This window comes from Lycorma delicatula, chromosome 8 (genome assembly GCF_047948215.1).
Source record: "Lycorma delicatula isolate Av1 chromosome 8, ASM4794821v1, whole genome shotgun sequence".
Taxonomy (NCBI): Eukaryota; Metazoa; Arthropoda; class Insecta; order Hemiptera; family Fulgoridae; genus Lycorma; species Lycorma delicatula.
The window spans coordinates 82,861,012-82,885,161 of NC_134462.1; the positions used below are offsets into that span (position 1 = coordinate 82,861,012).

The following is a 24,150-nucleotide window of genomic DNA, read 5'->3' on the forward strand; positions in this document are numbered from 1 at the left end:
ACAGCTTGCCTCTGAATTTTACTTTCGAATTAGTGTTCTACTATCTATTAAAAAAATATTAAAAACATTTTTAAATAAAATATATAATCCTGTCAATAATTTAAACAACCCTAATTAAAAAAATAAATTTAATGAACTTCAGTTTTCTGTATATTAGTTAAACTTAAAAAGAGTAATATGATCTCAAATAATTTTATAATTGTACATTTTGTGATGCTACAATCATCAGGGTTTTACCAAGGCTTCCCTCTCATTCGTCCAGGTAATATCCTTGGAATAATACGCTTATCCTATCTAAATTTGATCTATATTATGTTTTATTATGTACAGATTAGAATAAAATATTTATTTATTAAATTATTTTCTTTATTATTTAGTTATATTGTAATATATATGAAAAAATAATCTTCTTTTTAAAGAAATCACAAAAAAGGTAATAATTCATCATCATAATCACAATACATTTTAAAGCAAACTACTTATAAATATAAATTGCATTACGTTAAGGTTGTATAAAATATATTATGAATAATTTAAATAAAATAAAATAAGTACATACGTATATAAAAAATAAAAATAAAACAATCTTATTAAAATATATAAGGAGAAAAAAATAAAAGAAAATGTGAAATATGGAGTGAAAGAAATATGAAAAGAAGTTTTTTATTCATTTGTTGTTGATTTACATTTATTAAACTGTAAAAGAAAATGTAATATTACGTTAAAATTATAATAAATTCTTAAAGGAAATAAAATAGCAGTCATAGTATTGTATAAGTAAACAGTAATAAAGTCATTTAAATGTTTATAAATGATTTAAAACTAAGGTAAAATTGTTTTGTTCAAATTATAAGATTCCGTGACATTTATACCTATTAAAGTATACTTAAAAACACTGATAAAATTTTACTGCGGAATTCTTTATCGTATATAATAAAAAATATTCTTATATATAAATAACAGAATTCAAATATTAAGAATGTGTTGATCGAAGAATAAAACATTTTCACAAAAATTTTAAAGAGTAAAAAGTTAAATAAAGAAGGTGAAAAAAAATTTTCTTTTCTATTTTTAAATCGAGAATAAATGGTAAATTAGTTGAGAGAAGTAAAGATTAGAAAGAATAGATATATAAATAGGAATTAAAAACAAAAAGAAATAATGAATAAATTGAAGGGAGATAAAGATAAAAAAGTTGGTAGAGAGAGAATCGAAAATAATGAAGGGAAGAAAAGAGAATGTTTTAAATAAACATGAGCGTAGTTGACTGCAATGTTGCATGTATTAGACCTATATACTTAATCTAGTCTAAGCTTTTCTCAATTATGCTACTGAAACCTTGCTTATCGCCTTGTCTTGGATTATTTATTTAAAAATTATTATAAACTGATTTATGTGCTAACTTCATGAACTTTTTATAATACGTATTAACTTATTTGGCTGTATATAATGTAATATTATACACTAAAATTTTATATTAAATAATATTCTGTTTATAATAATGAAAATTAAATGTTACCATAATAAATCTTGCTGTTAACAAAGTATTTAATTTGGGACAGGATATATTTATTTAGAAATGAGATTTTGTTTTTAAATTTTTTATTTACAATAGGTAAAATAAATTATATCATATAAGTTCACATAAAAACGGAATCCTTAATGAAATTCCTAAAAAATGATATACCAGTACTATATAGAACTTTGCGGGTAGGGTATTATATGAACGTCTGAGGGTAGAACGTAGTTCATATACAAGGTAGTTTTGAAGAACTGTACTTTCAGAAATGTAGTAGAAAACAGTAACAAGAATTATAAAAATGGCAGATTGATGGAAAACAGAATTACATATAGTTACTAAGGTCCAGAGCGTATAGCCGATTAGGTCTTCTAACATGTTCACCGTTTTTCAGAAGATTTACTTACGGTCTAGTAGTTAACGTGATAATTTACCCAAAGTTCATATTTCAGACCGAAAAGTTGTATTTCTTCCTTGACGTATCGTAGACCTAAATATTTGTGGATTTACGGTCTTTATCAAACCACGGCACCCAGCTTCACATTTCGCTAGTTTGTTCTGAAACCGCTGTATGATTTCAACATTTGACTTATTTGTTGCCGTGCCCTATAGTTTGATGCCAAACGTCCATATTGGTTTTAAAATTGCTGAATATAAAAGTAGCTTATTAGACAAAGATAACTCAAACCTCCTGCCCAACAACCAGTTAGTTCATTTCCTTGAACTTCATGTTAAGTTAATTTCTCTTCTCCCTCATATGAACCTTCCACGTCAAACGTCGATCTGGATGAAGACCCAAGTACCTTAGACTTGTTTTAATTTATGGAATACAGTTTATAAGAAAAAAATAAGTTGTGTATTTTTTTTTTGACCTGAATAAAAATAGTTCTCATAACTATGTTTCAAACAGTTTTTTAAAAAAATTATTGTAAAGCTAAGCTAAAATTGGAAACGTAAAAAATTTGTTTTTAAATTTGATAAATAATTTTTAAGAAATTGTTTATAAACAAATAGAATTATGTATAAAATTTGGAGGGAATTAAATTATAAATATATTTATATAAGTAAGACAACTGAAAAAAAAATGTGCAGGTCAGGGGGTGATAAATTTGAAATTAGTCGGTGTAAAGTAAATAAGCCTCACTCATAAAATGTCATATGATATACGAATAAAATTAATATATTTAATTAACTAAACTAGTTACATAAATAAATACTTCAAAATAATCTAAAAATTCTTATTTAATTAATTTTGGTGAAATATTCGATGAAAAATCTCATCTCATACAATATACTCTTATACTCTAAAGTTTGATGGCTTAACCAGTCGAAAAAACTTCCTTTTTCTTTATTTATCAGTGACTTCCGTTCTACCCTATTAAGTAATAGGCATTATGTTAATCAGCTACATATCTGATGATGATCAATATTTTTTTAATGAGGCACCTGCTGGGTGGAACATCTAATAAATAATACGTTGATTCTAATAAACTGACACGACAACCTTATTATAGCAAACACTTTTATTACATAGGTATAGCTATTTACGTGTATATTGTTTTTTTTCAAAAAATGTTGACCGTTAGAATATGGATTATTGTAATCGATATTGATATTAATATTCTAAAAAAGGGAAAGTTTTTTCTTATCTAATAATTGATTAAAAGGAAAAGGATTATATATAAAGAATTTTTTTTTAAATTTAATAAAATGCGTTAAAATTTTTATGAAAACAAACAATTATTACAGTTAATTAATAGTACAATAAAAAAAAATTCAACCCTTACACTAAAACTTAATAATTATGTGCTACAATTTTAAAAATCAAATTACTTCGTACTTATTCCTCTTTATTGAAATAATAACATAATAAATATAAACAATAACAGATTGACTTGTTAAATTAGTCTGAAGTTACAAAAAATTTACTCAACGTCAATACTGTATCAAAATAATTAGTTTCTAAAGTATTAGAAAAAGCAGTTAAAAGAAGTTTAATATGTAATACTTCAAACTGTTTACATAAAATAATAATTTTTATTAATTAAAAATTGATCTTTAACCCAACAATAAATTATAAAACATATTCTCAATTTCATAACGACATATTTTTTTTTAAAAAAGTAGTAAACATTTTTTTTTTAAGATAATTGGGTGAAATTCTATGAATTAAAGATATATATATATATATATATATATATATATATATATCTTTATATCTTTATATCTCTATATATATATATATATATATATATATATATATAGAGAGAGAGAGAGAGAGAGAGAGAGAAAGATAGAGGATAGGTTTTAATATTTAACGTTAAAAAAAGATAAATATCATTTTTAGGTTGGAGGGCTGTTATTCATGTACTTCCTTGTACGAATTAAAGGAAGTACTGTGATCGCGAAAAATTTCGGTTTTCAGATTTTAACAGAAATATCCATTTTCACCATCACTGAATCCATTTTGACTAGTTTCGGCGTGACGTCTGTGCGTATGTATCTCGCATAACTCAAAAATGAATAGCCTTAGTATGTTGAAATTTTAGATTTAGGATTGTTGTAACATCTAGTTGTTACCTCCCCTTTTGATTGATCCAAAATGCAAAATCCAAAAAAGTTTGATCCAAAATAAAAAAAAAATTTAGATTTTGGACTTTTTCTGAAATTCAGTAATAAGCCCTCATTGAGAGCTCTTCAACGATATATCATAAATGATAGTTATTTTCATTGGTTCCAAAGTTATAGCCAAATGGAATTTTAATTAATGAAATATTTGGATCTTATAGCGGGAAGGCACACCGATTCGAATCAGACTTCATCACCCCTTTTTTTTTAATTTAAATATATTGATTTATTAATAATTATTAACTTCTGATTGTAAAAAAGTTTTACAATAAATAGAAGTTAAATAAAAACAATATAAAAAAATATTAAAAAATATCAGTTGTTAACGAAATAAAATTTGATGTACTTTTCATTTAAAAAAAATTTGGGTAAATAATTCAATAGGAGTAAGACATGTGATGTTCACATCTAACTTTGTGAAACATCTAATTATTCGTTTTTGTTTTCATTTTATTGGTTATACCATAATAATTTAAAAAAACATAATATTAGATAGATATAAGACTTATATTTACTTAAAGAGTAATAAAGGGACTTTTACTCTATCCTAATATTTCAGGTAAGATAGTTAAATTAATAATTGTATAAATATCTGATGATAATAAAATAAAAACTAATATTTTAGGAATAATATTTAACAGTCTACTTTATTACAGAGTTGGAGGATCGCATCTCACTTTCAAATGAAATAATTTTAAATGAAGTGAAATAATGTGTATATGTAATTTAATAGGCGCAAAAGGAAGTCATGCGGTGTTCACATCACATTTTTTTAAATATTTTAATGATATTATTTCAAAAAGGTATTTTATATATATCTTGATATTATTTTATTACAGCCTATAAACATACAATTAAATAAATACAAGTATTTCATAAAGTTTGAACCGCTTACTGATTATAACACTTCCTCATTATTTCCCCACCTACTGATTAGTTTAATTAAGAAATACAAAAGAATAACTAAATATATAGAATTTTGATATTTTAAGTAAACTTATTTCTGAGATATGATGTTAACTATTTTTTTGACACAAGAACTTCATTACGTCATTATACATTACAAAAAATTCGTGAATAAAGAATTATTTCATCATAAGTACATTTTTTCCAGGAGTCTATATATATATATATATATATATATATATATATAACATTCCATAGATTGTCAGAATCTAGAAATTAAGAAAATCATTTATTCTAAAATAAAAATTCAATAATGATAATAATACTATAAATGATGTGTTAAATAGATATACCAAAGACAGACGAATTTAATCCAAAACAATAAACACAGATATAAGCTACTATTGAACCTATGTGGTATGAAAAAAGGACAACGTAAGTCAATGGAATAGGACGAAAAAAATAAGAAAAGAAGTGGTGGCGTATGAGTTGAGGTACGGGCACTGTATGGAAGGACTATTATTCCAGAGCACAAAGGAAAAGCGTGCGAGAGAGATAGTTTAGTACAACGGTGAAGTCTGTGCAAGAGAGAGAGGAGACCGGTAGACGGATAGCCGACGAGGCCAGTCAGGGATTTAACTGAAGCCGGTATAACGTGATGCGGTAGGAAAGGAGATGTCAGAAAAGGGGAGAAGTTAAGAGATAGAATACGATAAAGAGAGAGAAAGTGAAAGGAGAGAGAACAAGCGAGATAGAACCATCAGTTGCATCAATTGAGACATTCTCTCGGTCTGACAAGAGAGTACGGCTCAGAGGCGGATAAAATATGATGCCTGTACATTAATAATTAGTTGCATAATGTGCGTGCCCGCTGGCGGGCTACCTGGCTGCCATTAATTACAGCCTATTATGGCATACTGACGGACAGAGTCAAAAGATGAGATACTTCTACAGACAAACACACAACACCCTTTCACGCGGGTTATTAGGGCTCCGTGGTAGAACGGCTGGATAGATGGATGGATTGGATTATTTATTTTGTTGTAGTGAAATGTGAAAAGGCTCGTTAGTATTGTAAAGCTTAGCTCTGCTTTAACTGTCTACTTTATACATATACATAGTCATCCTTTACTGCTAAGAATGCCTCCATCATATTATTATTGTAGACTACTTTTGTAAGCAAATGCAGCTTACACGCTTTTTTGCCATCTTTATTTAATTGTATTATTATTATTATTAGAGTAGACCGAATACAATGTTACTATATACCTAGCACATCCTGTTTTCTTTCAATATTATTATTATTTTTCCTTCTTTTTTTAGTGTTAATAAAATTAATGAATCAGTTTTAATATATATATATATATATTTTTTTTTATTAAAGTTTGTGCTTATATTTTTAAAATTTATTTTATAATACAATTATTATTTTAATAATACTCGTTTTTGGTTTAAACCATCAATTACACAAAATTTTGTGTTTATGAAATTTTTTGATTAACACACTTTCTAGTACGGTTAAATATATTTGGCTAACAAATGATAACAATTTTTTTTTTTTAATTTTATTATTATTTTAAAATATTAATCAATTAGAAATATATATATATATATTCAAAAATAAATTAATGCCTGTTCCTTTTAATTTTATTTTATTAATAACTAGAAAAAAAAACTGTCAATATTTTCAAAAGAAAAGAAGAGAAAATAAGTAAATTTTTTAAAATACTTAAAAAACCTTTGTCTTTATAAAAGAAATAGAAAAAATAATAACTGTAATAAAAATCACATTTTTCCAGTGATGACAGCTAAAACAGAATTTTGCAGCAAAGATATATTTATATATGGGTATAATTAGAATCACATTTATCAAGAAAAGAAAATGAAAAATATATTTTTTATACAAATCTTGTGATTTTCTAAAGCGTGAAAGAGAATACATTGTGATACTATGATACTTACTACAAAGATGGCAACGAAATTTTTTTAATTAGTTTTTAACAAATTTACTAGCAACCGTAATACCTATCTAATACGTAAGTGAGGGTTTCTGTTGTAGTGTAGTTTTAAATTAATTAATTTCTCATTGTCATTTACCTTTCTTACTGTTATCATCTACTTGTCTTGATTATATATTCAAATTTTTGTTTAAATAGATTTATTTTTATCTTTTTTATCGTCACCGGTTACTGTAGTACCACGATAAAGAGTTTCACTTCTTGGAATCTTCTTTTTTTGTTCTCAGATACTTTTTTTTCTGAGTGAGTGTTCTCGCCTAGTTGGATCTATTCTGGTTTTTTTTTCCTTTTTGTTCAAAAATCTCCCTCGCATTAAAATTATTTTTTATTGTCAAAAAATATTTTCGATATGATAATCCCAGAGGGAGTTAGAATTAAATCAAAACATCACTGAAATAAGAGGGAAAATTATTTAACATTTGAGAATGATATTCATAATTTAATAAAGAAAAACGTAATTTTTTTGAAATTTTTTATCAAAATTTTGAAGTTGTAAAAACAACACGTTACATTTACTACATAAATGATTAATAAATAACCTTTTATCTGAAAAATAATTCTATGAGAATTCTCTGCAAATTCTTTTAAATTATTAAAAAAATGATTAGTTCAAATATGTAATTTTTTTTTCCAAATATACACTTCCCTTTGGAATGAAAAGTCTCAGCTGACCATGATTCTAAAACCAGGTAAACCCTAACAGGAAGTTTCTTTTTATAGGCCGATTAGTCTCCTGTCAATTTTGTCTAAAATCTTCGAGAGGCTTTTTCTTCGAAGACCTATTTTAATAAATGAGAATGTAATACCTGATCATCAGTTTGGTTTTAGAAGTGGACATTCAACTGTAGAGCAAACCGATAGAATATATAATGTTAATATCGAGTGTCTCGAGTGAAAGAAGTACTGCTCCGCGGCGTTTTTAGACGTACTGTAGAAAATGGTTTGGTAACCAGGTCTGCTCTTCAGATAGAAAACTTGCCTTCCTCATCCTTATTATTTGATTCTTCCAAGTTACTTAGATGGTAGCTTTTCGCAAGTTAGGTACATACAAAATCAATCTAACTTTAAAAATGCCTCGGGAGTGCCTCAGGACTCGGTATTGAAACCGGTTTTATTCCTAGTCTATACTTTTGATCTTTCTTGTCAGGATCTGTTGCAAATTCATCTAAACGAACGATCTGTTGCAACTGCGGCGAACTTAGGATTTGACGATGATCGGACTGTAGCCTTGAAGAAACCTGGCGTTGGATGGATTCTAAGTATGTGAGTCTGCATATATTGAATTATTCTTTAAATTTTGCGTTTACGTCTAAGAGAGGACTCTCCAGTCTACTTATATTACGTTGAAATTTCTCATTCAACTAGTGTGATGTACCTTAGCTTACACCTAGATCGACGTATGACGTGAAGACGTTATGTACTGGAGTAGAAAAAACTGACTGATCAAAAATTCAAACGTATGTATTAGCTATGTGTAGTTTTGTCTCTCTCTAAATGTCCTTCGTAATGTATAAGACCTTCTGTAATCGATATGGACGTATGGGATTCAGCTCCTAGGAGGCGACTAGTGACAGCAATATTAAAGAGATTTAAAGGTCACATCACAAGATATTGAGGAAAGTAACTCAACTGCTTTGGTTCGTGAGGAATTCTGAAATACGTCAATACTTGGGGATCCCGTATGTTCGGAATGAAATTGACAGTTTCATTCTAAATACATGGTTAGGTTAAATAGACATGTAAGTCCCCTTGCTTTGAACTTGCTAGACAACGATGGTGACATTCGATGATTAAAAAGGGTTAATCTGGTCCTTTTTGTACCTTGTGCATTTACCTGTTTCATTTACTTTTCCATTATTGCAACCTATTTCCTGTTGTTGTTTTAATGTTATTGCTCTTTGTCGTATTCTTGCTTTTCATTTACTTATATTTGCTTATTTTATCAGCCTTTTATTTATATCTGTTTAATTTTTCATTCTTTCGTTTATCTACATGTGTTCATATATGTATTAGGATTTTCTATTTGATAAAAAACATCACGTACGAACTGCATCTGTTGGACACATGCGGTCCATAGATTGGATAACTCTAGAGCTCGGTGATGATACTGCTTATGATATTATGAGTGTTTACTAGATCTTAGTTATTACTATATTTATTAATACGTTTACTGTTATTATAATCCAAATATACAAAAATTAAAGAAATATTTCTAATAACTCATTTACGTTAAAAAGTGTTCTCTTTGTATTTTTTTTTTTTTTTAATTATAACATTGTTTCTAATGAGTAGTAGAAAATAGTTTAAAATTTCTTAAATAACATTATATCTAAATAAAAAAGCTTTTATTAAGGAAAAAGTATTACTTAACACTTTATGAGATTACTATATTAAAAATTAATAGCTATTGATATTTTTTACTTTTTCAATGAGACCAAATTTCAATAAATATTCTTTTTGGTAAATAGAAATATTATGAAACATTAATCAAGGAATGTAACTATAATTTTAACGTAATTACATATATTTTCCATAAAACCTAGTTAAATAAATAAGATAATTAAAAACAAAAAAAAAACAACTAGTAAACCTTGTATAAAATAGTAATACTTACATTCTTTAGTAAATATATAGCTCAACACAAATAAATATTTAAAAAAAATTTTAAATAAAAGTTACATAATAAGTAAAGTATATATTTTATCTTTTTACAAAGAATAAGAAAAAAAATAGTTCAAGAAAGGAAAAAACATAGTTTCATAGATTTAAATTGTTAACTGATGAAATTTTACATGTAATATTTTCTTAAAAAATTCTTATTCAAACAACTATTTTGTTTTATATTGCAATCAGCAATAAAATTGAAGGAAAAAATAATACTATATTAAAAAAGAAATAATAGCATTTCACTTTCTGCACATCAATACAAGATATATTTAAAAATTTTATGCTGCAATTCGTTTTAAAACCAAACTGGTTACTATATATAAGTGTGTGCGTGTGTTTTTTTCCATTAAATGTCTACTTTTAAACCGGTTTTAATAAATGTGCCCATGGATGTCAAGGGAAAAGAAACATTGAGAGTTCTTTTTTTTGTATGTGTATATGAGTGTGACAAAGAAAGGAAAAGTTAATGGTGTGAACAGCTGATCCAGTCGAATGTTGCCTATACTTGGGAATAATATAAAACTTCGTGTTTTTACACTCCTTTTAAAAATTTTAATTATTTGATTAAAACCAATTTAGAATGCTAGAACGTTATTGAAATGTATATATAATAAAAAGTATGAAATTTTAAATTGATAAAATTAAATGAAAGAAATGAGAAGATTCTCTCTCTCTCTCTCTCTCTCAGTGTGTGTGTGAGTATATATATATATATATATATATATATATATATATACGTATGTGTGTGTGTGTGTGTGTGTGTGTGTACATATATCTTTTAATAAGCAACGTTTTTCCGTTGTATATGTAGTTAGAAACTAGTTTAAGAAAATTCAGCTCAAAGTAAATTATAAAAAATAATAAATACAGAAAATATTTAAGAATGATATAGGTACATGTTTGTATTCCCTACTAAGTTGAGACAATGCTTAATATTAGAAACCCTACACAAACAAAAAATATATATACAAAATATTATACCGAAACATAAATGTTAACATTAAACAAAAGCATTACGGGTTACTAAAATTTGCCATTTTATAGATCACTTCAAGCCTTATTATAGCTGATATATGTAGAACACCGACATTTTTAAACAGGAATTTTGCACGCACCCAGCATTTTTCATATCTTTATCTATTTTTCTGAATCATGTGGCTTTGGGTTTGTTAACTGCTTATCAAATCAAAAATTTCATTGATTAGTCTCCAAGGCTAGATCTTAGCTATCAGAATAATAGTAGAAGGAAGATTAAAGAAAAACAAACCAACATACTTGGCATTTATAGGCCTAGAAAAGGCATTAGATAACGTACACTGGAATAAAATGTTCAGAATTTTAAAAAAAGTTGGGTTCAAAAACAGAGATAGTGAACAATTGCTAACATTTACAGGAATCAAACACCAACAATAATAATTAAAGAACATAAGAAAGAAGCCTTAATAAAAAAGGGAGTCAGACAAGGATGTTCCCTTTCCCCGTTACTTTTTAATCTTTACATAGAACTAGCAGTTAATGATGTTAAAGAACAATTTAGATCCGGAGTAACAGTACAAGGTGAAAAGATAAAGATGCTATGATTTGCTGATGATATAGTAATTCTAGCCGAGAGTAAAAATGATTTAGAAGAAACAATGAACGGCATGGATGAAGCCATACGCAAGAACTACCGCATGAAAATAAACAAGAACAAAACGAAAGTAATGAAATGCAGTAGAAATAACGAAGATGGACCACTGAATGTAAAAATAGGAAGAGAAAAATTATAGAAGAATTTTATTATTTGGGAAGTAGAATTACTAAAGATGGACGAAGCAGGAGCGATATAAAAATGCCGAAAAGCAAGGCGAAACAAGCCTTCATCAGAAATATAATTTGTTTACACCAAAAATTAAATTAAATGTCAGGAAATGATTTTTGAAAGTATATGTTTGGAGCGTAGGTTTATATGGAAGCGAAACTTGGACGATCGGAGTACCCGAGAAGAAAAGATTAGAAGCTTCTGAAATGTGGTGCTACAGAAGAATGTTAAAATCAGGTGGGTGAATAAAGTGACAAATGAAGAGATGTTGCGGCAAATTGATTTTGAAAAATGCAGTTAAAAGAAGAGAAAGACTTATAGGACACATATTAAGGCATCCTGGAATAGTCGCTTTAATATCGCAGGGACAATTAGAAGGAAACAACTGTGCAGGCAGGCAACGTTTTCGAATATGTAAAACAAATTGTTAGGGATGTAGGATGTAGAGGGTATACTGAAATGAAATGACTAGTACTAAATAGGGAATCTTGGAGAGCTGCATCAAACCAGTCAAATGACAGAAGACAAAAAAAAATTAGATCTTAATTTATACTCTGAATTATTGTTACATTCTATGATTTATTAATCGATTTTTACAAGTTAATTTAGAAAGAATATCCATATAAAAATTGCATTATTTTTTGGAATAAAAACTAAACTTGATTTTAAAGACTTTATTTGAAATCCTTAATATCTTCTTTTTTTTTACTTCTTAATAAAATCCTCATATTTTTCGTAACTATATTTTTGTCAAGGATAACCTCATTTGTTAAATATTTAGGAGCTGTTCTTTTTAAAATTATATCGATATTACAACATGTATTTAAAGTGAACGTAAATTAAATTATTAGAATAGGTCGTGCTATTCTTTAAATTTGTATCATTTCATAAAATCATAATCATTTAAGCGTGAAAAAAATAATAACAGGATTCTTTTATTAATCTTTCGACTATAACTATTGAAATATGTCAAATCGATGAAACTACTCTCTCAAAAGTAATAACATTAATCTTCCAAGTAAATAAATAATATACTAAATTGTTATAATAATTATAGTTAATTACGTAGACTTTTATAGATTAAATTTACTGTGGCTATATACATAAAGGTAAAAAAAAAGTCCAATGATAACTTATATAACTACACATTATAATTAATTCTACAACGTACGACGTACATTATAAGACATTTATTGTCATTGTTGATTATTAAGACGTTTTAAAGGTAGGAAGTATTGTAACGTTTTGTGAAGATGAATAATAATAATAATAATAATAATAATACTGGTAAACGAAGAAAGAAGCCGAATCGAATAATATAATATAATAGGTAGAAAGATAGAAAGAAAGAGTGAGAGAGAGAGGAGTTCGAGGAAGAATATAAGACCGGGTATTGGTTGGAGGAGTTAAGGCTGTTAGTTCAAAGAAGACGGGCAAGAACGTGATTTGAAAAGTGAATAGTCTTGTAACAAATAGCCTCTGCTCTGAGAGTTTCATCTAAATAATCGAAGGATAACTGTCAGGCAGCTGGTGATGAACTATCATCTGACTGACAACTCTATATATATGTATTATTTCTAAACCTAAACGAAAAAAAAATTAGGCTACAAATGATTAAATATGTCTTAAAACATTATGAATTTAATTAATTCAAAACTTCGTAGTAGGTTTTTGATAATAATTAAAATTTTTATAACGTTATTTAAATAATATAAGAGCAGTTCAATTTATTTTACTGTATTGAACGCATAAAATGCTGATGTATCAAGGAATACATAATATCAAAGCTAATACAAACAGTATCACTTTAGTATTCTGGGAAATTTAGAGCTGATATTCTAGGTATCCAAAAAAAAGCAAGGAATGTTGTATTATTATTTGGATAATGAAACCATTATACAAGTATTAGTTATTTAGGATAATAATTTAATTTTTATTTTTTGTGTATATACACATCTTATGTATAAATTTATCTGTTGTCTTATGCGAAAATTTATCTGTTTGTTTGCAACAGCATCACGCGAGAACCAATCCACCGATTGGTTTCAGATTTTTGGGATACATTTTTATTATACTAGGAAAGGTTTTAAGCTATGGATCCAGGCCCTAGGTCCTTTGGGAGTGAACTTGTGAATTAAAGTTATTCATTAAAGAAACAAAGATTAATCCTTTTTCCCCATTATATTTCTGTCACCAAGATAACAGAGATTTAATGAAGTGAAGTGGCTATTCATTATTCTTTAATTAATATCTGTAAAATATTTAATATTCACAATACCATAGTTACTGATACTCTGTCTTTTGTAATTTAATTTTTTTTTCAAGCATCTTGAAGTATGTATACCTCATTTTCCGTCATTTCCTTTTCTTTTTTTGTATATAATATTCCCTTTCATTATCAATTCTTCTTCTTTTTCCTTACATGTAATTTTTCAATCTTTTTCATTGTGCTCTCTAAGAAGAGATCGAATTTAGGATGACCATCTAGTACCGTTAAGAGTAACCGGATCTCACGAGAACAAGAAACCAAAGAGGAAAGAGTTCAGCGCTTGAAGATTGAAAGAGAATATAAATTCGGCGGTTTCTCACAATCATGAGGATGACGAACGCGTCATGATCTAGGGAGTAGAGCCCCATGATTAGACCGGCTTGAAGAGTAATAAATATGCTAGGTGCATAAATTAGTCTAAAATCATTGTAATGCATTTTATTTAATATTAGACTATTTGTATTGAAGTTTCTAAATCATTCTCAAATATAATTCTGTAAATAATAGGCTTACACTACAAAAAAAATATTAACTAATAAAATTAATTGTAAAATGTGTTTTGTGCACGGATAGAAATTTAAATAATGTTAATTTCCTTAATTTAGACTATGTACGAAGACAAAGATTAAAAAATAAAATTTGGATTTTATAACTTAAACACAATATTATATTCGAATTGTACGTAGATACGTACAATTCGAAGTTATAATTTATAAATGAAATTATTAACTACTAACAGATAACCGGTAATGGTTCGCTATTGCTAAATTTGAGTTTATATATGTAGATTAAATGAACACAATTGAAAGTTTGATAAAACATTAAAAAAATGAACATTACGGAACTGCAAAAAATTTTGTAGTTCCGTAATGCTTGCTTTTTGCTTACATGCTTGCTTTCTCTTTACCGTTTCTCCCGCACCCTTTTCCTTTCCCCCTTCCCCTTTCCCCTTTCCCCTTTTAATTTCCCCATTCACCGTTTCTTTTTACCTTTTTCATTTTTACTATATTCTCTTTCCTTTATTTCCCGATTCTCTTTTCTCCATTTACCCCTTTCCTTACCCTATTTCTCTTCCCCAATTTCCCTTTCCCCCTTCCTCTTTCTCCCTTTTCTCTTTTATTTTTCTCTTTTCTATTTCCATTTCATTTTCCCGTTTTCCTTTTCCCCGTTTCTCCTTTTTTCCATTTCCCCTTCTTCCCTTTTACCTTTTTCGATTTTTCCCTTTCTCCCCTTTTCCCCGCAAGTAAATCGGTCCAGTAGTTTTTTAGTCTGTAGCGGATATACGTATCGGAAACATTGAAATGGAATATTTAGTATAGCGTGTTTTGCTTTTACTTCCACCAGATAGTGCTGTTTTTAAAAATAAAGCATGTTTTTATCTGTTAAAGGTGTGACATCCTAGGTGTATAAATAGTAGGTATATGAAAATACGCGCGTATTCGAGTGCAACGTTGTGTCAAAATTTCAAAGCAATCGGTGAAGAACTTTCAGAGATTTAAGATTTTGAACAAATGAACATTTAACATTTATATTTTTATTTACATTGATTTAGAAATGTTTATTATCTTAAAATACTCTACGTAATCATAATAATACATTAATTTTTTAAACTTAATTTTTTTTGTCTGTTTCAGGCGGGTTTGGAATTAAAAGATAACCTTGGAGGAGGTGCTGCATGGCCGTATCCTTCAGTATATCACCCTTATGATGCCGCGTTTGCCGGTTATCCATTCAACGGGTAAGTTAATTATTTTTTTATTTATTAATTTTTATTTCTATTATATGTAAATATTTTACTAATTCCTTAAATTATATTTTTAATTCAAATAACTACCACGACTATTTTAAAATTATAATTTAATCTATGACTTTTTAAAACTTAACTTTCTTAAAAACGTTAAGGATATTTTATAACTAATACTGAATAAGGTACGAAGAAAAAAAAAATGTTAATAAAATAATTCACGTCTCTTCATCCTAATAAAATTACTAATCGTTAAAAAAATAACATGAACTGTTTAAAACGTTAGTCACTGACAATGTTTTACAACAACGTGCAAGAGTGTGAGTGGGCAGTTAGCCAAAAATACAGGTGTGTCACTTCCACACAGACAATGCATCCAAATCAAGGTATACTATCAACTTATGATCTATTGTTCTTTTTATTTATTTATTACTTTTTTTCGGCTTTTATACTTATATGTATATGTGCGACTTTTTATTCGTATGATTATGTCGTGTGCATATATTTACAATTTATTCTACTGTAATACTATTTCCAATGAAATTAACATAATAATTTGTCACAATATATCTTAAAATGAAAAAAAAAGTAATTAAATATAACATCATACAAAAAAAAAACACATGTGAAGAAATGTGTTAGTTATATTACTTAAATAATTTTTTATCAGAAAAAAGGTTACAAAAAATAAATCTTGTAACAGAATAATAAATTACCGAAAATAAATATTTTAAAGTTGTAACCGAGTAACACATTAAACAAAAGTAAATAGCACAAGTAGGTGTTTACAGATATATTTTACGTAAAGAGTAGTCATATATTATTAATATTGAAATTAATAAATTATCATAAATTTATAATAGAAATAGATAAGTTGAATATTACAATTTAATAAATTAATAAATCAGACTACGGAAAAGATAAAAACACAAATGACCTTTAATTAAAATTATGTCGGTATTTTTTATAAACAATAAATACAGTATTAATGAATAAGAAGGGGAAAACGTTACATGATTCTTATTATCAGATTGAAGGCTACATAAATAAAATTAAAAAATTTTCAATAATAAGAAAGGTAATAAAAAAAAAAATAATAAATAAAGTTTTAGGTAGATTTCATAAGAAAACTATCTTTTGTAATGGGTAACATAATTCAACTTCCAGAAAATTTCAACATATCTTCGCGTTTCATATCCCCAGACTCCAAAACCACCGTCAGTTCAAAAATTTTAACATATATTTAACTTTCTTGTAGGCACGATAACTGCCGTAATTTTCGGCCAGTCACTTTTAAAATGATACAAAAAATATAAGGACCCAAAATCTCGGTCGAGTTCGTTGGCAAATTCGGACTATGGGGTTAAAAATGGGAGAGCTTTTTCGAAAAAACAAAATATCGCTATAACTTTCCTATTAAGTAAAATATCGAATTCGTTTAAAGTTCCTACTATTTTTTGGAAAAGGGCCTAAAATTTATTAAAGTAAAGCTTTTTGATATCACCAACCATTGGCCAAGGGAGTGGAAAAAATGGGGTTTAGAAAAGAAAAAAAAATTCATACCTCCCTTAATAGGCACAGTATCGAATCGATTAAAAGTGGTTGTTAGTCCTCTAAACATTATCTAAAACTTTTAGCTGAAGCAATATTTAATATGACCAAACCTTTCGGCAAGGTATGAGCAAAATTTTGCTGGAATTGTAAGAAGATGGGGCTTGTCATATGCTAAACATATGAAACTCTTTTCACACGTATCCATTGTCGTATTGAGTAAATTTGAAGTTTTTCTTTACCTTAAGGTGGAAATATTTTTTATCCCCTGCTTAGCACCGGTGAAATCTACCTCCGCCTTCCGACGTGCCGAAAGAGATTTTTTTTTGGTGTATTCGTTTATTTACAATCAGCTTTCATATTGAAGCTAATAGTCGTATAACAGACTATAACTTGAAGTAGGATCATCCAATGATAATCTTCAACGAGTATAAAAACAATTAATATGAATAAATACAAGATAAATACTAGTAACTATGAAATAACTTGATATTATTTGATAGTGTCTGAATGTAGTTAGATATCTTCTAACCATTAATCAAGTCGGGTACGTAAATATAACAAAATAAATAAAAAATTAACTTTGATAAATAAACGTAAGCATCCATAAATTTGAATAACCGAAAATAAAACAGAAACAATTATAAGTAGTGGTATCTCTAACAAATCGGATCATCCTAACGGCCCATCAACCAGATCAAGCACATGGAATCTTTTCAGCCTCCTAACGCCCTCACAGTTGTCAAGTAAATTTAAAGCTAGATGATTAAAATGCTTCTCAAACTTAGACACATATCTCGAAACTAGGCGTTCAACTTCTCGAACGTATGGAACGCCTATATAATCGTGAATCTTAGTATTTCTCGCGAACCACGGTGCTTGTGTCATCTTCCGTAGTATTTTATTCTGGAACCGTTGAATTATCTCCACATTGTTGTTTCTGGTTGTGCCTCAGAGTTCAATTCTGTAAATCCATATCGGTTTCAAGAAAGCCTTGTAAAGCAGAATCTTGTTGGATAAAGAAAGTTGAGATCCCTTATCCAATATCCAGTACATCTTTTTAAAGTTATTGTCGAGCAACTTCATTTTCTCCCTTACATGATCTTTCCAAGTTAAACGACGTTAAAGGTAAAAGCCCAGATGCTTTTCCTTACTGGCATACGGTTTTCTGATACCGTTTAAACGAATTGCAGAGCAATATTTTCTTCTCATTGTGAATGTTACGTGGCGGTACGTTGTCGGATTTTCTTTTATTCTTCATTATTCTTCAAATAAATAAAAAAATAAAATACTTTTAAGAAATTTTAGGTGAATTAATATAATTTATAATTATGTTAAGTTAAATTTTTAAAAGATTTTAAAAAAAACGTTTTTTTTTTTAATTTTTTTATCTATAGAACTACGTGTATCAATTTTTTTTAAAAACCGTTAAGTTATTATTTAAGCTAATATTTTTATAATATAATATTATGTATTTATAATATAATATTTTTATTTTAACCTTTTGCAATTTGATAAGGTATTGAAAAAATATTATATATATCTAAATTGTTTTTTTTTGTTTGTTTAAAATGGATGACTTTTAATCAAAAATACAAACTGTTATAATATGTAAAACATTACTGTTTAATTATTTCGATTTTAACGTTTATATTTAACATAGCACATCACTTGATAATAATTAAAAGTTTGGACAATGGTAACTTCAGCGGTAAACTTTTATTTTTACCATTTCTTTATATGCCGCTGTTGAATTCATTTTGTTGAACAAAACTCAAGATAAATATAACTAAATTAATAAATAAGATTACAAATATTAAAATAATTTAAATTTCAAAAATTATACGTTCATTAAAATTGGACGTTACGAATGATTATGCTAATATAAATCATAAAAAAATTCCGTTTTCTAATCTTATTATTAATGTTAAGGGAGATGTTAGATTACCCAACTTTAATAAAAAAGCCTTCCCTCTTAAATTACCGTAAACAATTAGGAAATATTTTCCAATAAAATCAGACGAAAATATTTATTATATTAAATTATGTCTCGGTGGTTTGAACCGGCATTAACAGGTATGAAAATTCAATTTTAGCAAAGTTGGATATAAATCGTTATGAATTAAATAAGCTTAATTCAATTAGTATTCAACACATTACATTATTTAGTTCAATTATTTTATATTACATTTTACATTAGTACATTAAATTATTTTAGTTTTTATATTAATTAGTTTAGTAAAATGCAGGTGATTACTTCGCAAAAACCTGAGAAAAATGAAGGTAAAAGAATTTTAAAACGTTGTGTGTGTGTGTGTGCATATTATATATATATATATATATATATATATATATATATATATATATATATATATACACAATATAAAAAAGAGATATTTAAAATTACTAAAAATATTGTCAATATTGTATTGATAATGTGTTAAGAATCATTTAAATTTGGTCGGGCACTTAGCTATAAAACTGCATATCTCGACATCATCTTCAAACAATAAATCGAATTGAATGTTACACCTATATTAAAAGTTACAAATACAGAAAACTGTTTCTGTTTAACAAATATTCTAGAAGTAAAAAGCAAATTAATTAAACACATGTAAATTTATAAAATATAAATTACATCTTACATATAAAAAACACCAACACTAACTTTTAAAAAAGTTATATATTAAATTATATTAATAAAAAAAAGATGACATATGAAATGAGTATATTAACTTTTACTTATGAAAATGACAACAAACGTTATGTGTTATTTGACATAACAACAACAACCAGTGACAGCAGAACAGAGTAGCTGCGTGGGTATAAAGAAAGAGCAGAGCATAAGGTGGCAGCATCGTCTGCACGGTGTGAAATTAATTGTAATCCTTTGAGAGGTAAAGGATAGAGAAGTAACAAAGAGGGTGTTAGGAGAGAACAGGAGGAGGTTTGAAGAGTAGAATGAGGTTGAGGTAGGAGGGGGTAGATGCGGTGAGGTCCCTTTCAAGGCCTGTATCCCGGGGGAGCTCCTCCATTACGGGACACTGTTATCCCTGTGCATTATGTACATCCCTCAGGGTGCATTACCGGCGCCCTACGTCTAATAGTGGGTAAACTCCGGAGTACATTTAACCAATTATACATCCGATATCTACATTAGCACTTACCTCCCTTCTACTACACGCAATTTCTGCTAAAACATCTCCCCTCATTTACCCCCTTATTATACCTCCACCCAAAAACCCCACTACTGCACCCCCTTTCATCGTATACATACTCTACGACAACTGCTATACGTACACTATTTCATGACAACAAAATCATTGATCATTAACTATTTTAACGTACTTTTATATAAAATATAAATGCAGTATTTTTACAATTTATTTTTTCACGGAAAATTATTATATTTTTAATAGAATTCAATTAAGAATAAATTATCTTTTTACATTATTATTTAGGCTCAAATGTTTTATTTTAGAAAATGTTAAAGGATTCAAAATTATTTACCAATAAATTCAGAAAAGATTTAATAATTTATATAGTATTAAAAAAAGTCTGCGCAAGGAGCCCGTCTTTTCGTTTCCGACGCCCTCATACTTTACAACCAGAAAAGCATTGATTTTCAGAGTATAATGCATTAAATATGATTGTTTAACTAGTAGACCCTATACACAAGCAACAATTTTCAACTCGCTCACTACTGTGACTCACTGCACAAGCACATATTGCATATGAAAAATACATCACTACACAGCCAATATAACCTCACATTTTTCCACCTTAAATTGAGCGTAACTCAAGAATGACTCGAACAATCCTCATTAAATTTTCATATATATATATAAAAGGAAATTACATTTTAACTGAATAATATTTTTATACTTCGCCTACCTCAAAACGTAAAAAGATTTATTTTCATCCCCTCAATCTCTTTTTTGAAAATTCGGTAAAATATACTTTAAATTACTCCCCCGGATTTGTGACACATACATAAATGAAAATATTGTAAATTTATAATATTATTTTAGTAAATATTTTTAATTTGTAAATGTAACAAATTTAAAAAAAAGAATGTTATTTTAAAATTGAAAAATATTTTTAATATGGGAATCGCAGCCGTCTCAAATCGAAGACATGCGTATACTAAATCATGAGTTTAGTGTAATAAAAACCTTGTTAGATTAAAAAGTAATAGAAAGAGCATTCATTAGTATTTTTTTTCTTCTTATTAATTATTAATAAACAAACTGGGAAAAAAATAACACAGTTATAATAGATTATATATTACAATTTGTTTTTTACGTCGTTATATTAGGCTTATGAAGATTCATTGTAGAAAATAGTATAGGATAATAAGAAAGATAAGCAGAATAATTTTAAACAGGAAAATGTGATACAAGTTACGTTATTTTTTTTAACATTTTGATTAGAATATCAATATAGATACAATTATAAAGAGTATATTTATTTAACTAGTCTTTTGCATCGTTTCTAATTACCATAAACATGCAATTAGCCTGCTAGGACATTACGTCGACGTAACTAGCGGCGCTGATTGAAGTGGAATATAACCGAACTAAAAAAAATAATTTATATTGATAAGTTCTGCAGTGATAAGTTCATAAAAAAATGAACTCTATGACAATTATATTATTTATGGATTTATGATAAGAAAATTCAAAGTTAAATATTACATTGTTCCGATAACATTTCTTAAATATATATATAAAAAAAAATTAAAAAAAATGGCGACTAGGAATAACAATATTTAGTCTTTTGTTATATAAACAGAAAACGTTTTTAAAAATTAACAATGCTAACTTAAAAAAAACTCGCTCTTTTATTTATATAATAATGGTTTTTCATCAACTTATTACTTAATTTTGACACGAAAAATAAGTTTTTTTAAATTAAGAGCTATGGTTAAATTATCAATAACAAATTTTTGTTGTTATGTATTACCTTCTTGGCATCTCTAAATCTAAAGCAGCCTTTCTTAACCTGGGGGTGATAGGAAAACAGGGTCGCGAAATTAGCTGACAACTTTAAAAGTAAACAATAATGAAATTATTTTATGATAAAAAGAATCAATTACAAATATTTTATTTACACTTGTACAATGTAAAGAAAATAAATTAATCAGATGGTTACACTTGTTTTTCATTTAAAAGATTCTCCGTACGTGGTTCTATGTTAAAAACACACAAAAATAAATTGTTTATCAAGTGGTAAAAGACGATTCCTATACTTAGTTTTTAGTGCAACCATAGACAAAAAGACGTTTTCTAAATCGTACATTTCTAAATCTTCAGATGTGAATTGTAGTTGTATCGTTTTATCGGTAGATATTTCGATGAGCTGGTCGTGAATCTCAACTGGTAATTTAACAACTGCAACAACGTTTTCACTAAATGGATTTAGTATCCATCTCTTCGAGAAATTATTTTTATCTTCCGGGAAATACTCCTCCAACTGAATTTTTAGTTAATCCAAATTAGCATTTTTATCCTATCCAAACTGTGGTGAATAATAATAACTTCTTCATCCAAATCTTTCTCAATATGATCGGAAGTTAAGTGGAAACATACTAAAACGTTTACTTTGAAGGCAAATAATTCGTATATCAAGCTTCTTAAGGAAAGCGTGAATATTGTCTATTATGAATAGAATATTTGTTCTTGTAAATTCACATTCAGGTCGTTGAAATGCGAAACTACATCAGCTAAGTAAACCAACAGCAATATATACAAATTATTCTGTAAAAACACGGAGATTGACGTTTGTTTTTCCTGAAAAAATATTATTAATTCATCGCGCAATTCCAATAACCGGGTTAACACTTTTCCCTGCGATAACCACCGATTTCTGTATGGAAAAGAAGAGATTTATTTCTGTTCGCCCATTTTATCTTTTAGTTTAACAAACAAAATTCTGTGATGGTCGCCTTTTAATATAATCAACCTTTTTTACAGCTTTACGAAGAATTTGTTGGAGATTTTGTGATATATTTTTGTAGCATGTCTGTGAAGGAAGCAGTGCGTCAATTTCGCGCTTGTTATAAGACGATCTTTTATTTTTTTTTCAGAAATCCACTGTTATTCTTGTTATTGCCTTTGCACCATCACTATATACTGTCATAAACTTTGCCCAGTTTATGTTATAGTTTTTAGTAGCTTCATAATAAACATCAAAAAGATATTGTCCTGTTGCATGACCAGGTGGCTGCATTTGCAAAACAAGATACATTCTTTGATTGATCTGTCCCTATCGCATTCATATTTTACTAAACATTACAACTAAATCATCGAATCTACTTCCAATACAAAGTAAAAAACGTCAGCAAAGAGTTGAAAGTTGTGCAATCCTGTTTAGTGAGGGTTTCGTTTCCAACAGATTGTTACTTAAAATGAAAATTAAGTGGAAAATTCAAACATGTATGCAAATTAAAAAATTAAATTACTCTTTAAGTAAAATTTTAAGGTACAGAATTCATGATGACTGCACCTCCTTACACACCTGACCGATAAAAGTCCCAAAAATTAGGCTTATTATCTGTCAGCTCTGAATGAAATTGGACAAATGCATAACCAAAGTGACAAAATAATATAATAAAATCATATTATTAATACAAAAATGTCTTTCACAAGAACATACCTAATTAAATCCAGAAATGTGAAAATGAAGGAAGAGTTTCTTACTCCCACTCCTTTATGGAGATTTGAATAAAATTAAATTCCATTAGAACTTACCTTAGCTGCTTAACGGACAATAAATTAAGTGAAATAATTGACATATTCTTTGAGTAAAATTTTGAGGTATGAAACTCACAATGGCCATATAATCCTGCCCCCTTAATCCTTTATACAACAATTAAATGCTATCTACTTCTTATATTTAACAATAATCTTGAAGAATTTTATCCATCTCTGTCCATTCACTCTGGAGATATCAAGAAAAATCAGGCCAATTTATATAGATCCTTCTTCTCGTGTTTTTAGTTAGGGGATCGTGAAATATCAACTTCGTATAGACTCTGTATGCAAA

At 27.7% G+C, this 24,150-nt stretch overlaps 1 protein-coding gene across 1 annotated transcript in view; it reads left to right on the forward strand.

The window, feature by feature from the left end:
- The window catches only part of mirr (iroquois-class homeodomain protein mirror), a 227,285-nt gene that overhangs the window by 87,012 nt on the left and 116,123 nt on the right, over window positions 1–24,150 (forward strand). The window contains exon 3 of the mRNA XM_075372815.1: window positions 15,443–15,546. Coding sequence (XP_075228930.1) covers window positions 15,443–15,546 — 104 coding nt within the window. The remainder of the gene's footprint in view (window positions 1–15,442; window positions 15,547–24,150) is intronic.